The sequence below is a fragment of the Balaenoptera physalus genome, assembly GCF_965194825.1.
Source record: "Balaenoptera physalus genome assembly, chromosome: 1".
NCBI lineage: Eukaryota > Metazoa > Chordata > Mammalia > Artiodactyla > Balaenopteridae > Balaenoptera > Balaenoptera physalus.
The window spans coordinates 175,880,918-175,900,785 of NC_138882.1; the positions used below are offsets into that span (position 1 = coordinate 175,880,918).

The window sequence follows — 19,868 nt, forward strand, 5'->3', positions numbered from 1 at the left end:
TTATAAATTCTTCATAAAATATATTTGACAATTTTAAAAGAAAATTTCAAAAGTTACTTTCATTTTTAAGTGCTGATGACTTATTTTTTGACCATTTTGTCATGCTGGTGAATTATCTGTAGCTGCTACAATAGTTTGATTGATAAACATTTTACAGTTAAAAACAACAACAACAAAGAGGAAAAAACAGACCAGCAGAAAGAACTATTCAGTGTGCTATTTATCTGACACTTAACATTTACTTCATCATAATGACAAAGTATCCCTTAGCACCAAAAAACTACAGGAACCCCATCTTTCTAAGTGACAACTAGTGCAAAATAACATTCTAGGAACTAACTGTACAACCCCATTCTTTTAACTGGCCACAGCTGCCTATAAGCTTGTTTGAAATATTTGGTCTTTTTTCAATTAAGACAAATTTCATAAAACACTATAAACCATGGCAAGAGACTCTATGAGGAATAATTGTTTATTGAGTACCTATTATGTGCAAGGCACTGTGCACAAATTCTTGCTTTGATTTTTCCCCTAGCAATATCCAGGAATTTCCCAGCTTCACTAATCATCTTTTATTTCTTACTCCTGGCTGGAAAAGGCTCATGGCTATATACCATTTTTTAATTGTTACGTTATCAACTGATCTTTAGTGCTGAGCACACAGTAGGTACTTAATAAATACCTCCTGACTGAAAGAACAAATAAAGACAAAGAATTTACTATAATTTTTCTTGGTATCATGGGTTATTTTAGAATACAAGGACTTGAGAAAATTTCAGAAGAAACTTCCTGATCGCCTTACATCCTTACTGAAAGAAATAATTCCACTTCATAGGTAACATAGAATATTTTTCAAAATAAATTATAATTGTTAACTATTTTAAATGAGACGGGTCCAAAACCATGACATGTAGATATCTGAAGAGCAAATGAAGCATTGGCATACCATCACCTAAGTCATCATGAATCTCTTGCTGAAGTGCCATGTTATTGATTAGACATTATAATGTATTTTTACTTCCAGTAACTCAATCCCCTTGGCCAGATCTGTGTTATACTAATTTGGCTATCCAGAGGGTTAATTATCATGAAGTTCCAGTGTATTTCCACCTCTAATTTCCAAAAGAATTCTTATATTTATTAGCTTGACAGTAATGTTAAAAGTATATGACTTTTATCACGTAAAAGGTTTTATTTTTAATAAAACCTTTCAGTTTAAAATTCAAATTTCATACCAAGTAATGCATAGTTCAGAAATTTTATGTACTCCAATTTTTTGTGCTTTTTCACCTTTTATAGTCCCCCGAACACATTTTAAATAAGGAAAAAATTACGATACGAATATTCCAAAAGTTGTGGAAGTTCAAAAAACTGAGGAGACTGAATTATCAATGATTTCAATATTCTAATACTTTTAAATTTTTTTTTAAACTTTTGACCAAAGATTCTAGTGCTTTATAAAGATTAATCTATATACAATGGTCTTAAAGTATTAACAACCTTAAAGGTTGTTAATGTTCTGTTTTAGGAAAACTTTCTTCCCTTACATTTGAACTATCTGCATTTACAGGAAAAAAAATTGGAGACAACCATATGGGGTTAAAATCAAACTGACTTCAAGAAGAATAATGGTTGGTTCTTGACACAGACCATACCAAGTGATTGTATAAAACTGATAAGCTCTCTATTTGAAAGATATAACTTATGCCACAGTATTTTACCCATTTGCCGAACTGTGTAAATATCATTTCCCACTTTAGAAAAAGGTGATCAACATTGAATACAACCATATCACTACCATTACTGTGTCAAATTAGACAAGAGAAAACAGCATTAGTGCCAAAATGAAAGAAATTCCAGTGATTAAACGAGAGACCATATTAGGGCAGGCAATGTGAGGGTAGAGCTCATTTGGTTTCTTCGACTTGATGCTGAGGCTTAGACAAAGTCTTGAAATAAAAAATTAATATATCAATTACTATAGTTCATACACAGCAAAGTTTTCAGATACAGAAGAATCCTGTGTTCAGATCTGTATCAGATTGCAGATGCTCAAGTGCAGACATGTTCCAATGCAGTGGTTTAATTAGTTAATTGAATGCGTGGTTACCTAAAGAAGGTATGACTGAATCATCAATGTCCTTGCCAACCTGTATCACATGATCGCATGGCTAATTCAACTCCTGCAGCTTTAGGGCGCTGGAGAGCTCAAACATACTTCAGCAGCTTTGGATCACTTAATTTCACTTACGTTTAATCAGATAATTTTAGACTCTCTAAAATGATGCCTTAAAAAAAAAAAGCTGTATAATATTATAAAAATAAAAAACTTAGTATGATTTCATTAGAGGGAGGGACAGGGTAGGAGATGAGGGAAGGTTCTTTTATTTTTCATCACTGATTTCACCAGCAAATTTCAAAAACCCAAACCTACATCAAATAATTTAAACAGAAGTGGCATTTTTTTCATATGGAATGCAAAATGCACACATTCACATACTTACATATACATAAATATATACATTTATGTTTCCTTTACAAAGCTTCAAAGGTTGCATTACCAGCATGCAAACCTCTTCTTCCATGGAAATTCCTAATACTGACAAGGAATGTCTAAAATACTTAGAGACATATTTCCAGAAAACTGGACTTTCTTCTTTTCTTGGCTCTTAGAAAATTTTCCTGCCAAACTTCTACCAATGATCATTTAAAAAAATTTACACTCACATTGGTAATACATACTTAAAACATATTAACAAAATGGCCAGCTTGGACTTAAGAAAAATGAGGAAAAAAAAATCCCACAATAAAATCTAAACCCTTAAAAGGTGGAGTTTAGCTTTTTATATTCTTTTTCAGCCACATTATGTTGCATCACTGTTAAAACAGAAGCAGCATATTATCCAAGATATTTGCAAATAATATATGTGTCACGTTTCCCAGCTGCTATCTTTAAATGCAATTTGTACTAATCTGAGTTCTAGTTCAAAAGCATCCGGACGATCCTGAGGGTTTGCAGCCAGCATTTCCTTAATCAGTTGTTTCATTCGCCCATTCATAGACTTTTTCTTCACAGGAATGAGAAGTTCCATTTTGGGATTTTCCAGAAGTGCCTCCCCAACAGGCACAATCTCAGTTCCTTGTTTTACATAACTCCCCAAGAGTTCCTTCTTTGTCTCTGTGTCTATGAATGTGATCCTTTCCAGCATTGCCCAGATGATAATCCCCAGAGCAAAGATGTCAGCTTTTGCTGTGTAATGTCCCTCCCACACTTCAGGAGCCATGTAGAAATCTGTTCCACACGCTGTGGAAAGGAAACACTTGTTTACACTGACAGGTTCTTCTGGATTCTGCCCAAATGCTGAACAAACTTTACTTAGACCAAAATCAGCCACTTTCAGTGTGGGTTCCAAGTCACTGGTATCCAACCGGCTTTGAGAAATCAGGATGTTATCAGGCTTTAGATCTCGATGGATGATCTGGTTTTTATGCAAGAAAGCCAGGGCACTGCTCAGCTGAAGCATGAAGCTGGTGTTAGTTTTACGATTGGGTTTCCTGGACAACAGATACTCATTCATATCTCCTCCGTCACAAAAATCCATCACAAACCACAAGTAATAGGCGCTTCTGGGATCAAAGGCAATTTCTCCCTTTAGTGAAGTCTCTACAAGCTATAAGAAATAAAAAAACAGATTACAATCATCTGCACAGTTTATACAATTCAGCTATAGAGAAAGAGTTACTGATTAAGTTAGTCTCCAATGTTAAGTGGAAATTCCATGAATATTTTATTTGGTCAGTGCTTTCATATGTGCATTTTATTTTAAACTTTAGTACTTCAAACTGTCACTTTGTCCCTAACAAATACACACCAAATCTCCAAGTCAAGAGGTAAAAACTTATTTAAAAATAGCTTTATTCTGAAAAGTATCCAACTGGCTATACATTTTCTACATGTGTCAATGGAGATGAACTCTAACCGTCTAGTTAATAGCTTCCTGAAAAGATCAAAGTTTCAGCAGGTAGATTTGCCAGCTGGGGAATAAACATCAAATTAGGAAATTCTATTCCATGAAACTGCCTGAAATCTACTTATTGCATATTGCACTTACACTATCAACATAATCTGTGAAACTGAGAGAAAATTATGAAGGAACAACCAGTTGTTACAGAAATAAAGTGCTCCTGTAGTCACTGATAAAACTAAAGACATCATTACTTCATAAACTTCTACAAGCAGAATGCAAATATGTTGGCTATCTCTATCAATAGATGGCTTCTAAAAACCAATTTATAAAAATCATACATGCATTTTGATATAAAAATTCAAATCTGAGTTTGTATATTTGTTTGATACAAGGTGAAAATCTAGAATAAACCACTGTTTTACTTATATCATTATCTAATTATAACTCTCCTACTACCTGAAATTCAAGATTAATTACTTCACTGAACATGAACTATCATTCTAAAATACAGTGCTTTGAAAGCATTTGTCCTATGGTATCCTTTTCAGGCCCATGGGTTGAATAGAAACTCAGTAGGGAAGGTGAGGAGTTGCTGAAGATTGAGTGAACCGCTAATTTTATGTTTAAATCTACTAGTATTTCCTTTTGTCATTTTGGTGGGCAGAGGCAAAGAACGCCTCTCCATGCCATCTCCCCCAATGGCAAACAGCCATAATTGCAATGGTCTGCAGATGTCTTCTTTGCATACATTTTCCTTGTTCCATGTGTTTGCCACTGAGACAGAAAATGAAAGAACAGAAAGGTCCAGATCATACAATTATTTACCAGGTGCACTGTTACTAAATATGCTGAGATTAAAGATGAGCACCATCACTCTTCCTTCATTTCTTCTCTTCTTCTGTCTTCATTCTCAAAAGCAAACTTCCTAAATAGCTTTGAGCAATGCAGACTTCCAGAATTCAAATAATGGTTTAGAGTAAAGCCAGATAGTAGATATTTTAGGCTTGACAAACCACATAAGGTCTCTGTTCCATATTCTTCTTTTCTTTCTTTCTTCTTCTTTTTTTTAAAACAACTCTTAAAAAATGTAAAAACTATTTTTAGTAGCCAGGCCATACAAAAACAGGCTGAGGGCTATAGTCTGAGGGCCCCTGGTTGAGAGCTACAGAAATACAGATCCCAGTCTGCTTACTGTCACATGTAGAGGATGTTAGCCATTGGTTCTCTTGCCTGAAGTCCTTTAACAGCTTCCCTGTTCTCTTAGGATATAGTCTAAGCTCTTTAACATGGGCTATGGGATCCTGTGTGCTCTGACCCTGGCTGATCTTTCTAGCCTCATCTAAAACAACTCTCCCTGTATACTGCAGTCTTAGTATTTTCTTTCAATTTTTAGAACGCTTCATGCTTTTTGCTTCTAGACATTTGTATATACAGTTATTTCTGCCTGGGAAGTTTTCTCAGTCACTCACCTGGCTAACTCCTATTCACCCTGCAAGTTTCAGTTGAAACAGTTCTTAATTCCTGAACCCCAGGATTATGTCAGGTTCCCTACTCTATGTGCCTATATCATCTTGTACTTTTCATTCATGACACTCATCACAAGTATACATATTGGCCACTAAGTTCCTATGCATAAGATGTATCCTCTGTTATTTGTTTTACATTTCTTCTAGGTGAGGTTTTCAGCTATCAGGAACTGACTGAATGATTCCAAATGAGAACAAGGAAGATATCTAGAAAAACATGGAGAAAAAAAAATTTATGTACAGAATGGTAAGACCATGTATAGAGACTCTGTGGTCCCACTATAGATTTGTTTGTCTTTACTACATGTAAATATTGGTTGTCTTTACTAGTATAAATTTAGAGTAGGCACTTGCTAATGCGTTGATGAATGTCTGGTTAATGAAATAAATCCATAGAAAAGACAATTTTAATAGAGCTGCTTATTACTGAATACCTCCTATGTGCCAAGTATTGTATCTACATCACCTCTAATTTTGACAACTCCCATGGAAGGTAGACATTATTATTCCTTACATATGAAGATACAGTTGCTGGGAAAAGGTGGGTTACATATCCAAGGTCATACAGCTATCAAAAAGTGCCACAAGTCAAACACAGGTCTATTAGGCTTTAAAAAGATGAAATAAATTACTAAACAAGAAGGTACTTTAGACTAAAAAAAAAATCACTGAATCAAGTCTGGAAGTACTTTACATCTTAAAGCCTTGAAAGATTAGCCGGTTAATGCCTAGTTACTATAACAGTTGCTTGATCTGGACTCAAGGATACCATCAGTACTTGCAAAAACATCATATGTTTAAATGTCTTTGCACTTGTAGTCTGATTACGCACTTTAGTCTCCAAAATTCAATGCTAAGTCCAGTAAGGTTCTATCCACTTTTAGGAGGGAAAGTGGTAAGAATGTTTCTGATATTTTCTATCATTGCAACATACATAATAAGCACTTTTAGAAAAAAATACAATAAAACAAACAGAGGCTAAACAGTTGTGTTTTATATCCCTTATCTTAAGAGAGAAAACTTCAGGGCATAGCATGCTAAACTTGCAGTATAAATTAGGTTCTTAAGACTGATATTTGTTTACCATACAATGAAACTTGCAAGTTTCTAATGACACAGAATAATGCGTTTGTTTTCTTTGTTGCTCCTAGTCCAAAAGCTTTTGTTGTTTTAAAACAGACTTTTGTACCCTGATGGTAAATTCTGAATTTAGACACACTCATGGCAAGTTGTTTCCTATTCCAGGAATAACTGGACTTAAGAAATTTTGCTCTGGCCTTTAACTAGCTATGTCTTAAGTATCTTTTCTCTTCATCAAGTGTAGAGCTACTAGAGATTTTGACCTATGGCAGAAGGCAATCTTAAAAAAAAAAAAAAAAAAAAGATTTTGTTTTCCTATATTAATGCTTTCCCCAGGTCTACAGAAGAGTAATTTGGAGGCAAAACAGTAATCTAGAGGTTAAAAGAGCACAAGTTTTAGCTGCTGGATACTCCTACGTTTAGCTCCCAATTCCGCCACTTACTATGTGATTCTGGATAAATTCATTATCTATTCTAAGCCTCAGTTTCTTCATTTGTAATGATGGTAATAATAGTACTTTCCTCATAGGATTGCTCTGAGCACAGAGCATGGAATGAGTAGGAACCCAAATGTTAGCTATCAGCACTGTTAATAACATTCAGGCACTACGCCATATACTCCATGAAAATTCAATGGAATTGCATGGTTAAGACATTAAATAACCTTCTAAAACAGCAGAGGCTTATGTTCAAGCCAGTGATATATAAAGAAATGCCCAATTACCTATGGGTACTACTACTGGTTGTACAGTTTTTCCTTCTCTTCTGTATTCAGTTCCAAAAAAAAAGTGATTTCAAATAAGTGAACTAATTAGACTCTAGTCTCGATCACTTTTCTAGTTCCTATGTTGCCCCATTCCTATGCAGATTGGCAAGTATCATGGCATAACAGGTGGCATATGTTATTTTTAGGTATTTGCATCACAGGTTTAAATAAAACCTTGTTTTAAAGCAAACGTCTACTCAGTTCTTGGCAGACCCCTATCTACTCCTAACTATATAAACACCTGCATTTAAAAGTAGAAGTTTGTCTGACTCTTTCATTCCTCTTATTGCTGACCAATGCTACTTTCAAATCATTTCTATTTCCCATTCAACCACACATACCTGTAAATAAAGGGAAGAATTAGAGCCGTGGGACATCTTTTGCACCATCCCATCCTTCTGTAGGATACATTCCTCCAAGTGAATCACATTTGGATGTTGGCTCTTGATACTGCTTAGTGCCCAGAACTCACGCAGGGCTAGTTCAACATTTTCAGGTGCATGGCATCGAATTTTCTTCACTGCCACCCGTGCAGAGGTCTTTCTGATGACTGCTTCATATACAACACCGTAACTACCTCGGCCTACCTCCCGTATTAGATCGTACTTTGGCTGGCTACTCACCATCTTCAAGGTCAAGGTTTCTGGAAAAATCAACAAAGTGCTCTGTTGAAATTAAGTCTGCCTACTGGCTTGCATTTCTTCTTATGCACGATTTAGTTATCATCTGTCTCACTGTTTGCAGTGCTTGAACGATATTTGCTATACATTAGGCAAATCTAAATATCTTAATAATAGTAAACCAGGTAACACTAATGTAGTACTTACCATGTATCAGGAACTGTTCCAAGCAGTTTATAATATTAAGTTCATTTAATCCTCACAACAGCATTATGAGGTAGATACTATTATGATCATTTTATAGATGAGGAAACTAAAGCACAGAGTTTAAGCAACACGCCCAAGGTCAAACAGCTAGTAACTGATGGACCTGAGATTTGAAACCAGGCCATCTGGCTCTGACAGCCTTCGTTTTAACCACTACACTATACTGCCTCTTACATGTACTGCTTCAAAACATCACTGCTAAAAATAAACCAAAAAATTCAGTATTTATTTACTGATTGTGAAAAAACAAACAAAACTCCAGCTTCTCCTGAAAACTGACACACACACATAAAAGGTCATAAAAATGGCAAAACCAAAAACCAACCCTCACAGTTAGAAATACAAAAACCTGGCTTATGCTTAGGGACTGAAAGTGAACAAGATCACATATAGAAGTGAAAATGTGCAGTTGTTTTTATTATTTAAAAGTAAATGGTCAAATTGTATATGTTCTTATTTTAATTTTGTTTGTTATTTCCTTATTTCTTGCAAAATAAATGAAAATACAGTTTGTGGAGAAAAATGTTTCTTTAAAGATTAAGTTACTTAGGGGCTTCCCTGGTGGCGCAGTGGTTGAGAATCTGCCTGCCAATGCAGGGGACACGGGTTCGAGCCCTGGTCTGGGAAGATCCCACATGCCGCGGAGCAACTGGGCCCGTGGGCCACAATTGCTGAGCTTGCGCGTCTGGAGCCTGTGCTCCGCAACAAGAGAGGCCGCGATAGTGAGAGGCCCGCGCACCGTGATGAAGAGTGGCCCTCACTTGCCGCAACTAGAGAAAGCCCTCGCACAGAAACGAGGACCCAACACAGCCAAAAATAAATAAATAAATAAATTTAAAAAAAAAAAAAAAAAAAAAAAAGATTAAGTTACTTAGAATACGGTTAAATTTTGTTGTTGTTTTAGCAATAGTTATTTAGATCTAGGTCATTTTTGCCAATGAAAACTGTCCTGCATATTAAGGGGTTCTCTGAGGGAGTTCTTTGGAATTCAATTTGATAAATCATTTAAAGGCAGGAGCAAAGGCCCTACACGGAAACGCTCACGTGTTGAATCAAGAAAGTCTAAAGTGTGCCTCCCCATTCCGAAGAATGTCAAGATTCTGAAGAGCTTCAGGAACAAATTCTCATTTGTACAACGCCAGCATGGGCAAGAAAAGTAACCTGAGATTGAACAATTTTTATATTGTACAGTTTAGGGGAACAAAAAGCTACCGACCCTAGAGCCTGTGAAATTGGGACCGGCTACTTTAAGTCCATAGGATAGATTTAATAAAGAAAATGAAAGCTTCTGAGATTGCTTCTTAGTCCCACTTCCTCTTAACTGGACACCCACTCTTCAAATTCCTGCAGTATTTCCTAGGGTCTGATTTCCTGCCACAGAATCCTCTGCCCCAGCTACACAGTGGACATTCCTGTTCTCCGTGGATCGCCAACTCCTATCCATCTCAAAGTGGCTCGTGCCTTTGAAGCTGTCCCATATCCCCATACGAGAGAGCCCCTGAATAAGGGGGAGGGAGGGTGTTTATGCAATCCTTGAGATCCTGGGTCAAAACACAGCACGGTGATGCATCCCGCGCGAACCTCGGGGACTTGGGACGGCATCCCCCGGGCCCCCGCGCCTGCCGGGCGCACCCAGCGCTCGGTCTCGGGCCGGCCAGGCCGTACACCTGCTGGCGCCCGGGAAGGGCCAGTCCTAGGCAGAGGTGTTGCCCGACGCGGCGGCTCAGGGCCCCGCTCATTGGCCAAGAATCAGGCCCTCCCCCTCCCCGGCTACTTCCAGATGAAACCCGGAGGGGATTCTGCCGGGGCCCTTCACCCCGAGGAGCCAGTCCTGCAGCTGCCCGACTCCTCGGGGCCAGCGACTGAGGCCTGGGGCCTGGGGAGGCGGCCACGGGCAGAAGAAGAGGCCGCTGCTGGGGCCGGAGGCCTGAGGCGCGCGGGGCCTTCCCCGGGATGCCTCCGCTGACAGCTCTGTGACAGGCCTCCTGGGGCGGGAGGCACGTGCAGGGCCCTCGGCTCTGCAGCAAAGCCTCTCTGCCACGCCGAGGGGCCAGATTTACCTCAGGTTAGCCGCCGCCGCTTCTCCCTCTCACGGGCTCTGCAGGCCGCCATTATCAGGCAACTCGCGCCTCCGCTGCCGCGGCCTCCAGTCAGAGGCCAGCGCGCGCCCCCGTGGTGCGCGCGGACACACCCCCTTACACCGCGAGACCCCGCCCCCCTCCGGCTCTCCGTAGCGTGAGCGGGACACCAAGCGCCGGTCCTACTGGGCGCGTGCCCGGCGCTCCGCTGGCCTGCTCCCGGCTCCCGTGGCTTTCCCGAGCCGGGAGTCGCGGAAGGGGTGCGCGCTCCGGAACGCACCACTCGTGCCCCTCCCCGCAGGGGTGGCTGGGATCGGGGAAGCCCACTCCACGCCCAGGGCTTGGTCGCCTTCCAGCCGCAGCGGGCGTCCACGGCCCGCGGCCCCGGAGTGGTCCCCCGCAGCAGATCCGGGCCGGGGGCGGTGCGCGCGCCTGGTGCACCTCCCCTCCCCCGCTCCGCCCCCATTTCCGACCTACCGAGCTGCGAGCAGGTGTGCGGGGTCGCTGGGGTGGAACGCCTGGTGCATCTTTCTCCGCGCGGGCCTGGGATGCCTGCGGTAAGCGGGCCTCTTCCGCGGACCCGCGTGGAGGCGCAGCCCGAGCTGGGAGGCCTGGCGCCCGCCCCGCCTGGAGGGAGGCTGCACCTTTTGTCAGAGTCACTGAGCCATGTTTGCAGGCGGTGCAGTTGCCGAGGCGGCAGCGGCGGCGGCGGCGCGGGGCTGGGTGCGATCATCTAGGAAGACGCCGTCCCCTGCCCCGCTGGCGCGGTGGTATCTCCCTTAAAGAAGCCGGCGCCTCGTTCCGGGGCTCGGCAGCCGCGAGTCGGAGGCGCCCTGCCCCCGGCGGGGAGGAAGGGGCCGCGGCGCCGGAGCTTGGCTCCTGCAGCGCGCGCACGCCCTGCCTGGCGGCGACACCCTCGAGCTCCTCGTGGAGAGTTGGAATGCCCCCCGCTTGTGCAGCTAGCGACGGAGGTCCGGGCCGGCTGGGGCCGGGATTGACAGCGAAGACAGCCGTTTTCGGGGCCCGATGGTCAGCCTGAGGCGCTGGGGCACCCCACAGCCGTCAGCCAGATCCAGGCCCGCGTTCGCCTGACAGCAGCCCGGGACTGTCAGTTGCTCAGAGACCCGGACCAATCGGTCATTCAGTTAGTTTCACAGATCAGTAAGCAACCGCCAGAAACGTCCATTCCTTCTTCGCCGATTTAATCTGCACCTACTATTTGTCAATAAAGGGATTGTTCCTCTTTCCAGTGCTGTATAAGGCACAATGTGCAAAGAATCTCTTGTCACTGCTCTCAAGGATCAACCAATTACCCGTTCTATTTTCTGTTCTCCATTTATGGACCTTCTCCCGAGAGTCTGGGACTGGGTTAAGTCTTTAAATGATCTCTCCTAATCCTAACCAAACCCTACGAGGGCAGGGTTTATTACTAACCCTGTTTTTACAGGTAAGGAAGCAGACCTCTGCCTTATTTGACGGAAAGGTGTCTGTTTTGGGGTGGGGGGCACCTGCCTTGAATACCCACTCCCCTGGTGTAAACCCTCCTACACCCCCCCCCCAAAAAAACAAAACCCTGCTCGGTAATCTGTTCAGACTTGTCCTGAGTGCAGTGTACCAGTCTTCAGCTGTCAGCTGGGAATACTGATGTATTCTAAGGCTTGGTTTCTGCCCTTGAGAACAGAGGGAAAGTAGAGGGCTCTGTGTAGACAGCTACCTACCTGTGTGTAACTGATCAGAATCTGGGGAGGGGTATTTCTTTGGTCAAAGGAGCCTTTTCTTTTTGTTTGTCTCTTTGTCTCAGTCATTAAATATAGGAATCCCTCCTCTCAATATGGTTGCAGAACTTGAAATCCACTCCCATAACTCCAAAGTTATGGAACTGGCTCTAAAGTCTGTGAGGTAGATGTTTAAATAATTTGGGGTGTCCTCTTTAGGAAAAAGATTACAAAATGGACCTGTGCATACATTGCTGGGGCCTTGGAGAGGGTCTCTGTGAGGGACTCTGAAGCTTAAGCTTCAGAATAAATCTGCCCTGAAGATTACATTATATTATTATATTTGCCCATAAGCCTTTTACTAGGCTGAGAGTTCCTGGGGACAGGAACCTTGTCTTTGATTCATTTCTGCATCTTCCTTTATCTGATATCATACCAAAATACTCCTGAGGATAGCATTGTCATACATTGCTGATGGGAAGGCAAAATGATGTAACTCTAACTAAGGTAATTTGGCAATCTATAGCCACATTACATATGTATTTACTCTTTCACCCAGTAAACCTAGGTCAGGGCTAAACTTGCAAGAATCTATCCTAGTGATATATTGGCAAAATACAAAAAGCTCTGTGCACAAGGCTATTCATTATGGCATTATTTTTATAGCAAAAGATTGGAAACTGCTTGTGTCAGTTAAGAGCTAGCTGAATAAATTATAGTACAAACACAGGATGGAGTGCTATGCAGCTGTAAAAAGATATGTGGAAGAGTTCTTTTTTTTTTAAAATCAATTAATTTATTTATGGCCGCGTTGGGTCTTTGTTGCTGTGCGCGGGCCTTCTCTAGTTGCGGCGAGTAGGGGCTACTCTTCGATGCGGTGCTCAGGCTTCTCATTGCGGCGGTGGCTTCTCGGCACGGAGCACAGGCTCTAGGCATGCGGTCCTCAGCAGCTGTGGCTCGCAGGCTCTAGAGCGCAGGCTCGGTAGTTGTGGTGCACGGGCTTAGCTGCTCCGCGGCATGTGGGATCTTCCCGGACCAGGGCTCAAACCCGTGTCTCCTGCATTGGCAGGCGGACTCCCAACCACTGCGCCACCAGGGAAGCCCTGAAGAGTTCTTATATATACTGATAAACAGAAACTAATATGTAGTGATGCCCATATACGTTAAGGGAAATAAGATGCATAGTAGCGTTTATAGTATGCTATCTTCTGTGTAAGTGGGAAGATATAAATATACATTAATTGCTTATATTTAAAAGTTAAACAATAGAAAACTAAACTCAATCTTGTAAAAATTGTTTGCTATGTGGGATGGAGTGGGTAGGGATGGAAATGAGACTTATGTGATTATACATTATTATATAGTTACTATTTTGGAACTTTGTAAATGTTGCATATTTATAAAACAGTTCAATAAAAAGAATAAAGCACTCCATAAAAATTAAAAACAAATGGAGGGACTTCCCTCGTGGCGCAGTGGTTAAGAATCCACCTAACCAATGCAGGGGACATGGGTTTGATCCCTGGTCTGGGAGGATCCCACATGCTGCGGAGCAACTAACCCCGTGTGCGCAGCTACTGAGCCTGTGCTCTAGAGCCCACGAGCCACAACCGCTGAGACGTGCGTCTGGAGCCCGTGCGCCACGAAGGGAGAAGCCACCACAATGAGAGAGGCCCACACACCGCGGGTGAAGAGTGGCCCCTGCTCGCTGCGGCTTGAGAGGGCCTGCATGCAGCAACGAAGACCCAAACGCAGCCAAAAATAGATAAATAAATAAATTTTAAAAACAAAAAACAAATGGAAACAAATGAAGTGTTATAACTACACAGGGAAAATAATTTCAAGTGGCTTTATAAGTATTTTGACTGTACCTCCCTAATAGGATATAATCTAAGGATGAACTAGAATTGCATAGAAATATTAAATTGCATTTGTTAGCCTTATTATTAGTAATAATATTGCTATTCTGAAGCTATGATAGTTATATTTTTGGATAAAGCAAAGTAATTGTGTCAGTGGCAGTAGGAATAAAGATTTTCAACATATGAGAAAAAGAGTTGCAAGTATTAAAGAAGCCTAGGATGAACTTAGATCTGAGTTACATAGCAGAATGAATGAAATATGTATTTTTTTCTCTCAAAAATGTATTTTCTAGCTCTGCTGAAAAGGCCTAGAAGCAAAGACCAACCCAGTAGTAATGAACACCCCTAGTGCACAGATTTGGTCTCTAAACACCATTTTCCAGTTTAAAAATCAATTAAAAATTAAAGAAAGTCAAGGCTCCTTTGATAAATGGCTGGTTCCAGATCTGGAGTAGGAAAGATGAGGTTGGGTTGTCTTATGCCTGAAGGCCAGGAAGCTATCAAAGACTATTAGGATCATGTAAAAATGACTGAGGAACCAGTACAAAGGGGCCCCACTGGCCAAAGATGGAACAATTTGAGCATTAAAAGAAAAATAATGACTTCAATAGATTGCAACACAAAATACATAAAAATAATGATATGTAAGGAAAACAACACAGTTTTATCAATGGAGTTTTACAGGAAATCAACTAATTACTACAAACATTGATAAATAGAAGAAAATAAAAAATTTTTTGTTCTTTCCTTGATGAGTTATATTGCAGGTAACCAAATAGTAGATAAGAAAAAGTTATTTTTTATAGAAGGATCCAATTAATAGATGCAGGAGAAATGATAGGTTTAGAAAAGCACGATTTTGCAAAACCTAATGAAATAATGAGTCTTGGCAACAATCATGAAATGATGCTGAAACAACTGGATGAAAAATTGTTGGGAAAATTTGTAATGGAGACCTTAGGCTGACACTGCCTGAACCCACTGACCAACCTTAAAATCATTAAGAGGGGGATACAGTGCTCTCCATGGAATATTCTTGCCTGGGGAAAAAAAAAACAAAACCTAATCAAGCCAAGATCTAATTACCAGTTTACCAGAAATACGGGGCATAGGCAAACACCACAGTCAGCCAAACTCAAAATGTGGGACATTCTACAGGACAAGTGACCTGGTTTCTACAACAAATTCATGGCATGAAAATTAAAAAGGAGGGTAGAATGTTAAATCATAAAACTCAACACACTTACCAAATGCAAAAACATTACTTGGATCCTCATTGAAGTGAACTAACTGCCAAAAGACATCTTTGGTGCAATCAGGGAAATTTGAATGTGAACTAATTGATTAAGGAATTATTTGTTCTTTTTTGTTAGGTGTGATAACGACATAGTGCCTGTGGTAATAAAAGCCTTTTTCAGTTAGAAATGCACAGTGATGTACTCTGGATAAAATGAAATGAGGTTAAGGATTTTTTTTTTTTTTAAGACAATCAGATGTTTTTATTTATTTATTTATTTATGGCTGTGTTAGGTCTTAGTTTCTGTGCGAGGGCTTTCTCTAGTTGTGGCAAGCGGGGGCCACTCTTCATCGCGGTGCGCGGGCCTCTCACTATCGCGGCCTCTCTCGCTGCGGAGCACAGGCTCCAGACGTACAGGCTCAGTAATTGTGGCTCACGGGCCCAGTTGCTCCGCGGCATGTGGGATCTTCCCAGACCAGGGCTCGAACCCGTGTCCCCTTAATTGGCAGGCAGATTCTCAACCACTGCGCCACCAGGAAAGCCCAAGGATATGTTTTAAAATACTCTGCAAGCAGCATAGCAAACAAAAAGAGGGAGGAAGACTGGCAAAATATTGTTAGTTGTTGAACCCTGGGTACATGAGGTTCATTATGCTATTCTACTTTTTGTGTATGTTTGAATTTTTCCATAATATAAAGTTAGACAACCATGCTCAAAAAATTGAAATGTCTTGGATAGGTGGGAACTTGGCTGTAGCGATCCTGACCCCTGGTGGCAGATTCTATTGGTGCAGCTGCTGCCTGCACCTTAGGGCAGGTCTGAATTCCCAGACTTGCCTAGAGCCCTATGAAGTGGGTAATATTAGTATACTATTTTACAGTTGAGGAAACTGAGACTCAGAGGGACTAATAAGTCACTGGTGGAGCCAAGGGTCCAAAGTCCCATAAATTTCTATGTTTCCGGACCTTGCTTTTCCTATCTTAACCAAGGGATCACATGGGAAGAGGCAAGCGGAGATGCCCTTGATTAGAACAGGTCCACAGGAAGCAGATCATCAGGGAGCAATTTCACCTGTAAACTACAGATAAATATAAATAAGTAATATAAATGTAAATACATAATAGGTAATATTCATATTACCTCCAGTGCCAGGCATTGTACAAAGTGCTGTTTATACTTTATCTCCTTTACTCTGCACAGTTATCCTGTGAGGCATACAATTACTACTCCCCTTTTACAACTGAGGAAACAGAGGTTCTAAGAGGTGAGAGGAGGGAATTCCCTGGTGGTCCAGTGGTTAGGACTTGGCACTCTCACTGCCGGGACTGGGGTTCAATCCCTGTTCACGGAACTAAGATCCCACAAACCACACAGAGTGGCCAAAAAGAAAGAAAGAAAGAAAGAGGTGAGAGGACTTGTCCTAAGTCACACAGCTAGGAAATGTCTGAATTGGGACTTGAACCCAGGTCTGACTATAATTCCTATGTGTTTTTTAAATTATTTTTTTGAGATACAGTTTACATACACTGAGATTCTCACAATTTAAGTGTATAATGCTTGCGTTTATAACCTCTAGTAACTATTGTACACTGCTTGTCTCACTTTAGCATGAATGCAAATATTAATTTTTCCTGAATATTTTATTAATTTTTTCTAAGTAGGAATGGGAGCCAAGAAAGAGAAGAAAACGGTCAAAAAGGGGAAGGGGGGCAAGTAAGGTCAAAGTTCACAGTTCTGCCTAGAACTGACCATCCCTCTGACGATTTTCTTTTCTTGTACAAAGGGGTGGCTCCTTATATTTTTATCTCCTCTCTTCTTTTAGAAGAATCTCCATCATTCCCTCTCAGCCACTTAAACGTAATGTCAGTGCTTCTCAGATGGGGTGATTTGCCCTTTGGGGGACATTTGGTGATGTCTGGAGATATTTTTGGTTGTCGCAGCTGGGAGGGTAGGTGCTGCAGGCATCCAGTAGGAGAGACCAAGAATGCTGCTAAACATGCTACAATGCATAGAACAGTCCCCAGCAGCAAAGAATTATCCTGCTCAAAATGTCAATAGTGTGGAAATTGAGAAACCGTGGTCTAAGTAACAACAGTAGACTTGCTATGCATGCACCTCCAAGGCAAGTCTTTTGGGCCCCTTTCCCATTAGATTGCTGGCCCTAAATTCGTCCCCTGTAGAAATTCTGGAGGCATCATTGATGATTTGCCAGAGACTTAGTACCCTTTAAAGTCATCTCACCCTAGGCCAACCACAAGGTGTTATCAAAATGCTACCAAAATTTTTAAAATTTATTTATTTATTTATTTGGCTGCGCCAGGTCTTAGTTGCGGCACTCGGAATCTTTTAGTTACAGCATTTGGGATCTCTTAGCTGTGGCATGCAGGCTTTTAGTTGTGGCATGTGGGATCTAGTTCCCTGACCAGGAATTGAACCTGGGCACCCTGCCCTGGGAGTGTGGAGTCTCAACCGCTGGACCACCAGGGAAGTCCCGCTATCAAATTATTAAGGATGGCTAACTAACCAGGCCTACCAGTGACTGTTTGGGGGAGAAGCTCCTATCTTGCCATAGCAGGGAGAATCCCCATCAGTATTCCTTCCTCTCTCCTTCCCCAGCTGGGGGAGCCCCAGCCCCATCTCTGCAGGGGGAGGCTGATGCAGAAACTCCTTCGGCACCAACATGCTGTGTAACCTTGAACAAGTCTCCTCCCTTCTCTGGGCCTCAGTTTCCCCATCTGCAAGATGAAGGGTCTGACCAGCTCATCGCTAAGGATCCCTCTAGCTCTGACACTCGGATTCTTCAATCCTACACCTCCACTATGCTTGTACCAAGAAGACTGAAATGGTCATTTCTTTTTTTTTTTGGCCATGCTGCGTGGCTTGTGGGATCTTAGTTCCTTGACCAGGGATCGAACCTGGGCCCTTGGCGGTAAAAGCTCAGAGTCCTAACAACTGGGAATTCCAGGACTGCCAGGGAATTCCCTGAAATGGTCACTTCTGATCCAGCCCCCGGACAAGTGATTTAGGGGCCCAAGAAGGTCATGTGCCAGATACAAGCTGTTTTGTCTTTGGATGGGTCCTAGTTGTCTCCTTGGTGAGGACTGAGAACAGCTGGAGCATCTGGTAATTAAGACCAAACTCCATATCCCCTGCCCTTGGTGCCAAGAGCTGCTGTTGGGGGTTGTCCCTATCTGAGAATCACGGTGGATGAGGAGTTGAGGGCTGCAAGATAAGGTCCCAAGAGCATCCCAAACTGTGGATTCATTCAGCTTCTCAGCAGGTACTGAGATGATGAAACTTGGGCTGCTTCTGACCCTTCTGGATGCTTCATGTTATAAGGGCAGAAACCCAACTCAAACTGACTTAAAAGGAATGATTGGCACGCTTACCCAAGAAGAATGGAGGTGGGAGGGCTAGCTTCAGGGAAGGTTTGATTTAGCTGCTCACATATCACCAAAGATCCTTCAGTGATGCTGACTTCATCTTAATGCTGGCTCTTCTCATGGCCCCAGGTGGTCAGCAGTGCTCCTAGGGATTCAGCCATAGGAGTTCACATCCCACAGGAACAAGAAAGTCAATTCCAATCTCTGTTCCTCAGACCACAGTGCAAGAACTGATGGGCTCATCTAGGGTTGTGGGCTCTTCTTTGACCACACTCTGTGCCTTGGAGGATGGAACTTACTGGCTTAAGTCCAGACGCTAGAGGGGCAGCCAGCAAATGTCACTACACATACCCTTACCGAGGAGTCAGCTAGTACCTGGCACATGGTGGGCACTTTATTCATTAAGTCAACAGCTATTTAGTGAGTACCTACTATGTGCAATAAATTATTCTAGGTGCTGGTAAAAAGCAGTGAACAAGAAGGCAAGGCCCCTGTCCTCATGGTCCTCAAAGTCTAGTAGGGGAGACGGAAACACCTAAATGAGCAAAGACAGTACCATGTGATTAGTTCCAGAAGGGGGTTACATGAGCCCAGAGGAGGGGGCCCTAAGCTGTTCTGATATGAAGGGGCCTGGGGGATCAGGGAAGCCTTTTGACAGGACGTAGCATTGAAATTGAGACTTGAGGGTCCAAGTGAGACACTTTGACACTCCTACAAGCTGACATTCTTTAAATATTTGGTCAACAGTTATTTAGAGCAGGGGCTGTGCAGTGTTTGGGGAAAAGGGAGAGAAGGAAGCCCCAGGTAACCGCACTTAGCTTCTTGATGGTCCTGAGCCATTGGGCCCTGGACAAAACCTGTAGACTCCACATAGCAAAACAAAGAAGGCCTGCTGCTCAGTGTAGCACGGAACGTTGCTTAGGCTCTCCCCTTACCTCCCAACCCCGAAGCCTTACCCACATCCTCCTTGCAACAGTATACAGAGCTCTCCCTGAGATGAGTGCTAGTAAATATAATGTTCTCCAGCATGTATGGAGCCTAAGAGCGAGGCCCTGTGCCAGGCACTGGGCACGTGACCAGTAACAAACGCACACAGGGCCTGCTCTCCCAGAGCACACCTACATTTTTTTTTTCTTTAATTAATTAATTAGTTAATTAAGTTGTGCCTGGTCTTAGTTGCGGCAGGCAGGATCCTTAGTTGCGGCATGCATGTGAGATCTAGTTCCCTGACCAGGGATGGAACCTGGGCCTACTGCACTGGGAGCGCAGAGTCTTAATCACTGCGCCACCAGGGAAGTCCCTCACCTACCTTTTTATTTACTTCCATGAGGGATGGTGGAAAGAGACACATAAATACACAGCTGTG

At 42.3% G+C, this 19,868-nt stretch overlaps 1 protein-coding gene and 2 long non-coding RNA genes across 5 annotated transcripts in view; 2 read left to right on the plus strand and 1 right to left on the minus strand.

The window, feature by feature from the left end:
* LOC309642239 overlaps positions 1-5,717 on the plus strand; it is a 28,239-nt gene extending 22,522 nt beyond the window's left edge. The window contains exon 3 of the long non-coding RNA XR_014253070.1: positions 5,642-5,717. This is a non-coding gene — a long non-coding RNA (uncharacterized lncRNA). The remainder of the gene's footprint in view (positions 1-5,641) is intronic.
* PDIK1L (PDLIM1 interacting kinase 1 like) lies at positions 384-11,739 on the minus strand. Of its 3 annotated transcripts, none has more exons than XM_082423178.1 (3): positions 10,783-11,739; positions 7,682-7,983; positions 384-3,671 (listed from the first exon to the last, which is right to left on the minus strand). In XM_082423178.1, the coding sequence occupies exons 1-3, from the start codon at positions 11,036-11,038 to the stop codon at positions 2,931-2,933; spliced, it is 1,299 nt and encodes a 432-aa protein (XP_082279304.1). In that variant the 5' UTR covers positions 11,039-11,739; the 3' UTR covers positions 384-2,930. The 3 variants fall into 3 exon arrangements, 2 of the variants coding, with proteins under 2 accessions (XP_082279304.1, XP_082279305.1); XM_082423179.1 differs by having other exon boundaries at positions 10,288-10,926; XR_014252987.1 differs by lacking the exon at positions 7,682-7,983 and having other exon boundaries at positions 3,539-3,671; positions 10,288-10,926.
* Positions 9,091-19,868, plus strand: part of LOC309642229 — a 30,252-nt gene continuing 19,474 nt past the window's right edge. Inside the window, exon 1 of the long non-coding RNA XR_014253060.1 lies at positions 9,091-10,292. This is a non-coding gene — a long non-coding RNA (uncharacterized lncRNA). The remainder of the gene's footprint in view (positions 10,293-19,868) is intronic.

Excerpts from the sequence above, each read along its gene's own strand:
- PDIK1L (XM_082423178.1), bottom strand. The coding sequence starts at position 11,038 with ATGATCGCACCCAGCCCCGCGCCGCCGCCGCCGCTGCCGCCTCGGCAA. Across the intron at positions 7,984-10,782 it reads GCACACCTGCTCGCAGCTCG|AAACCTTGACCTTGAAGATG; the intron begins GTAGGTCGGAAA and ends TGATTTTTCCAG. Across the intron at positions 3,672-7,681 it reads ATTCTTCCCTTTATTTACAG|CTTGTAGAGACTTCACTAAA; the intron begins GTATGTGTGGTT and ends TATTTCTTATAG.